Source organism: Ahaetulla prasina, chromosome 7 (assembly GCF_028640845.1).
Source record: "Ahaetulla prasina isolate Xishuangbanna chromosome 7, ASM2864084v1, whole genome shotgun sequence".
NCBI classification, from domain to species: domain Eukaryota; kingdom Metazoa; phylum Chordata; class Lepidosauria; order Squamata; family Colubridae; genus Ahaetulla; species Ahaetulla prasina.
Window position 1 is genome coordinate 58,697,478 of NC_080545.1, and position 8,017 is coordinate 58,705,494.

Genomic DNA, 8,017 nt, shown 5'->3' on the forward strand with positions numbered 1-8,017 from the left:
GATGATTTTCCATTCCATATTATTATTATATTTTATGCTTACTGTTATTTAGAGATTTAATGTGTATGTGTTTCTGTATATATCTGATATGCATACAATATTTTATATAGATTAAGGTATCTAGATCTACCGTATTTTTTGGAGTATAAGATGCAGCTTTTTCCCCCCAAAAAGAGGGTGAAAATCTGGGTGCATCTTATACTCCAAATGTAGCCCTGCCCAGCTTCTCAAACAGAGGTTTCAGAGGCTGAAAGAAGCATCAGAAACGAAGCTTCAGAAAAAAAGCCCCCAAACAGAGCTTCAGAGGCTTTTTTCCTGAAGCTGTTTTGGAGGCTTTCAGAGGCAGAAAAAAAAGTTTTTTCTGAAAAGGAGTTTCAGAAGTTTCAGAGGCAGAAAAAAAAAGCAAAAAAAAAAAAGCAAGGCACAGAGCTCACAACCAAGGAACCTGTTGCTAATATTCACCTCTAGGAACAGCTAATTGGGGATATTCAGGAAAGCTGATCCACCTGCCAATCAGGTTTTTTCTTATTTTCCTCCCCAAAAACGAAGGTGCGTCTTATACTCCGGTGCGACTTATACTCCAAAAAATACGGTAATATGGAGAAAATAAGTTTTCAACAAAACAGGGTTTACAAACACATGAATGTCTTACAAAGCTCATCATCACTCTTTGAGTAAATCTTCAAACAAATTTTGCTGTTATATAGAAATGAAGACCATTTTATTAAAAAAAGATAGAATGACATTTTCTAGGTATATGTAGTTCAAAGACAAATCTATCTTAATTTTCTATCCAACAGATTAAGGTATGTTCTTACTTTTTAATTGTAAAATAATGGAGCAGCGTACATGGTGAGTAAAGGGGAAGATTGCTGACGTTAGTTCCATAATTGAACACAGCAATCTGACATTTACATTTACAGTACTGTAATACTATACCTATAAAGATTATACTATTATTGCTTAACATAGGTAAAAACACAATTCCTGAATATCTAGGCCAAGATGCATATGATATATCACAGCAAAAGCTGTTTTTAAGCTAATTTTTCTGGCTTTTAGAATCCATCTCTAAAATTTAAAGTAAAGGAGTTACTAGGAAAAAATACTTCAATGCAGGAATTTTTTTTAAAAAAAGTTACAAAATATATGGAAAGCCTAACAAGTCAAATGCCAGCAAAGATGTTCATTAAATCATTGTATCACAAAATAGTCTTTAAATAACAAGAGCCCGAAGGAGTCGGAAGCACAGCATGAGGTCCAATGGAATTGGGGGTTTGATTCCATTGCCATCCAAACGGAGATAACGGAGTTGTGGTAATTTGCTCTCATAAACATAATCTCCCGGGATAGGAATTGGACATACTTGAGTTCCATTAAGACCTAAAAAAAAACACACCAAATAAATATGAGAAAAGTTACTAGTAATAAATGTATTAGATTACTAGATAAAAGCTATTTATACTTTTGAATATTATTATTATTATCATAAATTGCATTGTTCAGGAGACAGCAAGATCACCAGTCAACATCGCGTTCTTCTTTCTCTTATGCAAGGTGAGAAAGATAACAAAATAGAGTTGTTTTGCTGCTCAGCCATCAATTAAGTGGCAAGGGTACCTTCAATGTCATTTCTGAAATTATAAAGATGTTTGAGGTGTATGTTTGTTTTTTGCCTCAGCAGACAACAGCATTTGGCTGGCCTTGTCTAGGCTCAAAAGCTAAACAGGATCAAATCTGATTAGAACTTGGATGGGAAATTTACAGAAAATGCCTTCTAATCTTTAGATGAAGACTACAGGTGGAAGTTGAAATATGAAGAAAGTTTTAAAATCACTTCTGAATGGTTGCCAAGGAGTCAAGCTCAACCAGATGACTTTATTTTTTTAATTGCACTTGCAATAAATTGCAGGAGTCTCTCAACCCCCCTAAATAGTTCTGTCTGTCTGTCTGTCTGTCTGTCTGTCTGTCTGTCTGTCTGTCTGTCTATCTATCTATCTATCTATCTATCTATCTATCTATCTATCTATCTATCTATCTAGAGTTCTTGGGAATCAGGATGGTATGTAAATTTAATAAACAAATCTAAGAATTGCAATCAAAGTGAAGTCACTGTTAATTTAAAGGGGAGTTTAATGCAGAGCCACATTTAATTTAATAATTAATTTCTTCCTTTCTTTACATCTTTTAAAAAGGGCTACAAAGGCCAAATATCAGACAATAATTATACAATTTGAGGGTGCCCTTATTTGAATTCTCTGTCTTTTTTAAAGATAAAGAACCCTTGCTGGAGAGGAAAAACATTCACCTTTATTTTTGCCAGGTTGTGTGGGGTTTTTTTGTTTTTGTTTTGCTTTAAAAGGTCAGAACTTTATGAATGGGAAATTTTCTTGAAATAAGAGAGTTCTAAAAATCAACAAGCATTGTGTTGAATAACAGTGTATTTTCATAAAAAAATAGAATTCAAAATGTTAAGAACAAAGCCATCAAAAATGCACATAGAATATTGTGAATTTCACAGAGCATTTCAATATGTTTCTAAACAGGAAGCAGGTGCAGATGGTTTACTTTTCCATGAATTTATTCATGTAATTCATTTGCCTGTAATGGAGGTGTTTGGCCTTTTTGTAATTTGAGGCTTAGAATAAATTTCTGGTTAATTAGAGATTTCTGTTTTCTGCTGTGATTGGTTGTTGTTGTTTTTTTGGGGGGAGGGGGTTGGGGTTGTTGTTTTTTTGCAATAAACTCTTAGCATTTCCAACTATACAATAGTGATTTTTTCCATTAATGAATATCTATGTATACATTATAAGAAGACATAGCACAAAATGTGTGCTGGTTTCACTAATTTAAGATATTATCTCCAGTTTATGTTTCCAACCCCCATCCCATCTACTTATCTACTACTAAACTGTAGAGTTCATATCTCTGCTTGTCACAGTATTCAACCATTTGGTGCTCATCCTACTACTTTATATTCACATTTAAAAGGATAGAATATTCTCAGAGTTACTGGGATGGCATATCAATTTAATATATTATTATGGTTGGCTGCACAAGCAGCCAGATGCTTAGACTGCATTTAGTGTATTTATCCTCCTATCAAGTCCTTACCAGAGACCTGGGATAACCAGATGTTGTTTGATGATATTATTATTTTGTTTGGTTGCATAGACAGATGTTTAGATTGGATTTGGCATTTTTATCCATCTATTAAATTCTCCCATTATTACTGTTATTCATTCTGATGTCTCTTCCTAGTTTGGGTGAATGCTGAGCAGCATTCATCATGATTATCTTAATTAATTCTTGTATTGTAGTGATAGACATTTCAATAGATAAAATATATCAAATAATCCTACATAATTTGTTTGTCTGATTTCTGGCTAGTTCTGATTAAATAGGCACTTTTTTTGAGTTATCCATTCTAATTATTTCACTTGGAGTGGATTCTGACTGGGCAGATCTAAGTGAGCTGCTGGGGCAGTCTTATGATGTTAATTGGACTGAATTTGATTTGGATTACAACTGATCAATTGCAATTACAATTGATTACAATGAGGTGAATAAGATCCTCTGAACTGTGACTTCATCTACCTGTGTATTACATCCAGACCTCTCTTGGGTTGAGGAGATGACCTGGGATGAGACCATGCAATGGTTGGATCCATGCAATAGTGTCAGCCTCTTTGAGGACAGAAATGATCCCTTTGGCCTTGAAGGAAGTGATGGTATCCCCCTTTTCAAGGGGCCCTCATGGACTTTGCCACTGGGGACAGTTACTGTCCAGTTTTCAATCTTCCTTTTATGGCTATTATTATATGTTCAATTACCTTTTGCAGTGCTGAGAAAGAAGCAGTGTATTCATTCTCATATTAATATTGTTCTCTCAGTGTGTGTTTATTTAAAAAATATATTTTTATTGTTTATTGTATGTTTTGATATCATTGGCTATGGTATCCTTCTGACTAGCTTGAGAGTTAGAATTGGTGAATTTGTACTGCAGTGATTTGCTTCCTTCTTCAATAGTCAGGTTTAATTGGCATTGAATAGGGGAGAGATTGTGCCCATAGTCCCTCACTAATGGGATCAATGTTCTTACCCCCCTCCCCATTTAACATTTGCATAAAACTGCTTGGTAATGTTATCCATGTTCAGAATCTAGTATCATCATATTATATTAATTATATATACCAGGGGTGTCAAACTGGTGGCCCTCAGGCCGGATATGTCACATGCAGGCCACACGCACCCTAGCTCTGCAAAGGGGAAAACATCACATGACAGCAATGCGACGTGGCAAGTTTGACACCCATGGTATATACCAATTAATACAGACTACATGGCTGAACAGGAGAAGCTATCAGTGTATTTATCCAGTGTCTGGAAGCTGTTCAGGAAGCAGCTTAGAGGAACAGACTCATGCTCAATCCTTCACGACTGAGTGGTTGTGGCTGTTTGGGCTCCCTAGATTAGTACTTCATGGCTATCACTATAGCAGTACAAGAAATACTGTTCTTGGAGAAGTTGCAGTTCAGCATTCATGACATAGTACACAATTAGGGAGTTCTCCTGCTTTGAGCTCTTGCTCAAAGAAGTCCAGAAGGTTCTTTGTATAGGTCTGCCATATACAGCAATTGTGCAACCTTTCTTCAATTTGGAAGCCCTTCAGACAGTCAGTTATGTCCTATTCAATTCCTGATGTGACTATTGCAATGTATATGGGATTGCCTTTGAAAACCATGCAAAATTACGGCTGATTCAATAGGCAGTGGCATAGGCAATAGCAGAAACTTCTTGTTATACCTATACCCATTCTCATAACTACTTAGACTTGGCGTCATAGCATTGGTTATGACTTGTCTTCACAGTGCAATTCAATATACTAGTTGTCATTTATAAAGCACTTCATTGTATAGGGTTTAGTTCTTTGAGGGAATGTATGTCTCTAATAGTTTCTATTTATTTAGTATAATTGCACAAAGTGGGTGTGTTTGGGTGCCTCCAGTTAAATGCTGTTATTTTGTAAGGATGCATGCCTTCTCTGACATGACCCTAATGCCGACAACAGCATCCCATCCAAGATATGTACCTGTCCCACCCCTTCAAATATTCTGAATGTTTCAGAAGACTTGCTTTTCCTGATGCCTGGCATTAGGGTATTCATGGAGCTTTCAACAATTATTTATTTGTTATTTGTATGGCTTTGTATGAGCACTGATACATTTTATTTTATGCATTCTTTAGAAAGAATACGAGCCACATGGAATGTTTTTGGATTTGAGCTAACTTGAAAACTAATGAATAAATATATAAATAATAATAAGGTATCATTATACATGTGAACAATTTCAAAATGCTGCCTTTTTTTTAAATTTGCATTTATATCCCGCCCTTCTCCGAAGACTCAGGGCGGCTTACACTATGTTAGCAATAGTCTTCATCCTATTTGTATATTTATATACAAAGTCAACTTATTGCCCCCAACAATCTGGGTCCTCATTTTACCTACCTTATAAAGGATGGAAGACTGAGTCAACCTTGGGCCTGGTGGGACTAGAACCTGCAGTAATTGCAAGCAGCTGTGTTAATAACAGACTGTCTTAGCAGTCTGAGCCACTGAGGCTCAGACTGCTGAGTCTGCTGTATGAAACATTTATTCTGCTGTATGAAACATCATCCAATGCATATTATTCAGAAGGGAGATTTCTAAAGTACAAATGTACTTACATCTAATAACAGATGGCAAATTTCTGTAAATAGTAGGAAAACAGAGTTACTGCAAAAACTTGGGCTGTTTATACTTACTATTGATTCTGTTGTTATCAAGATGAAGATGCTCAAGGTGGATGCCAATAGCTGGGATTATGGTGAGTTCATTGTACGATAGCTGAAGATCAAGAAGGGATGAAATATTAAAGACTTTGCTTGGTACACCTCCATCCGTTAATTTATTGTGGTTCAGCCGTAGGGAAACTAATCTGAGTGTTGCATCAAAATAATTTTCTGGTATTGCTTCAATAGAATTACTGTCCAAAAATAGCTGGTTCACATTAGCAGGAAGGATTGGTGGCATTTTTGTAAGGGAATTTTGAGCAACATTGAGTTGCATGAGACTGCTCAGTCCTTGGAAGGTATTGCCTGACAGAGCGTTGTCCAACAGTTTGTTTTGATGTAAGTCTAACATAGTTAGGTTTTCCAAATTGTTGAAAACACCTTGAGGGATTGTCCTGATTTTGTTTCTTGCTAAACGCAATTGTTCAAGGCTTCTTGGTAGGGGATCTGGCACTTCTTCTAAATAGTTGTCTTCCAGGTACAAGTAGAGTAAACCTTTTAAATTGTTAAATGCACCTTTTTCAATTCCATTGGTAGTGATTTTGTTATTGTTCAGATTTATCCATTTTAGTTGGGTGGCATTCACAAAAGACTTCTCTGTAATTGTTTCAATAAGATTGTTTTGGAGATAGAGGTACCAGATTCCTGGTGGGATGGCAGGTATTTCTTTCATTGCTTTGCTATCACAGTATAAAGCATTTGGAAAGTTTGGAGGACAGAAACAGTCCTGTGGACACTCAAAGGTATAAAACAACCAGTTGTATGGATCAGATTCATCCTCCATTGTTCTGATAGTGCGAGTCCACACAATATTGGCTAAGAAGGATACCAAAAGGCTGGAACAAAATATTATATTCATAGTTTACCTTAAAAAGAGGGCAAAATGAAGTTACAGACCAAATGTGCATCTTTTGTTTCCAGCAACAAATAACATTAATTTTGTAATAAAATGTGAAGGTTTATATTCTCATAAGAGTCAAAAATTTTATATCATTTCTATCTGTTCCCCTACCCCAACATTTATTTTAAAAATTATTGCTTAGTAGAGCACTTTGCAGCTAATTTGTGCATCCGTCTAGAGTCCTTATAAGTTGCTACTCAACTAAAATGCATCCACATTCGTGTAAAAGAAACTTTAAAAGAAGTTTGATTCGCTAACTGGTAGCAGGTAAGTTTATTCTGACTTACCCTTAACCTGGTAACATATTTAACTACAAAAAAATAATAATCAAATAACAGTCTGCCATACATAAAATGATTGACACCACTGCCTTTATTGACAGCTTTACAGCCTTAATCCAGTGATTCTTTAAATAATTTTTGTATTATGTGATAATAAAGTATTTGCATCAGATTTTCTAGGTCCATATCCTTTTATACCCACAAGAAGAACATCAAAGAATATTGGAGCTGCCCTTTGGGCAAGTCTTCTCTATGTCTGGAGAACTTTGTTTGAAAAATTCCACTTATTCCCAATGCTACAAATTATTGGCTTCTTCTTAAAAAAAAATGTAATTACTTTGAAAACAGATTCTATCCAGATATTCACTTCTGTTGCTTGATATAGAGATTTCTTTGCCAAGATCCATTCTTTAAAAAAAATCACACTGAAGATAACTTTTTTCATTGCTTGTGTAAAATGAATACACAAGCCAATTTTGTATTATATGGTAGCATTTGTACAATTCTCAAATAGTACATCTGAATTTGTAAGGATCTTGACTGATACAAATAAGCCTTTAAAAAAGGAGAGACCAGCTGAAAAAAACATATACTGAAGTGCTCTAAGTGCATTAATTAATAACAAACAATATTAATGTTGAAAATTAAAGGGAGTATTAAAGAAACAGGAAAACAATATTTTGTATTCTGTATGGTTGGGCAGGGGTGGGGGCTGGCTGTGTTTGTATACTGTTTCTCTACAACATGAAATCCAACATGACAATGTTTTGATAGGCTTTGAAATTGATGGATAACAACCTTCAAAATTTCTCAGTATATAAACTCAGGGAGAGATACAGAGGAAGACTAAATAATTTTGAGGGAATACTGTAATTTATACATTAATTTGGCATCTCTTTCTGGTACATAAAAATTACTTTCTGGTACATAAACATTCCCAACATTTTCCTGTACAGGTTTGGTACAGGAGGCACCTGAAAAATCATTAAAAACAAATAAC

General features: G+C 35.1%; 1 protein-coding gene across 1 annotated transcript; it reads right to left on the reverse strand.

The window, feature by feature from the left end:
• Positions 1–1,012: 1,012 nt before the first annotated feature.
• On the reverse strand, positions 1,013–6,694 carry KERA (keratocan). The gene is made up of 2 exons (XM_058191469.1): positions 5,809–6,694; positions 1,013–1,383 (listed from the first exon to the last, which is right to left on the reverse strand). The coding sequence occupies exons 1-2, from the start codon at positions 6,692–6,694 to the stop codon at positions 1,217–1,219; spliced, it is 1,053 nt and encodes a 350-aa protein (XP_058047452.1). The 3' UTR covers positions 1,013–1,216.
• Positions 6,695–8,017: the final 1,323 nt, after the last annotated feature.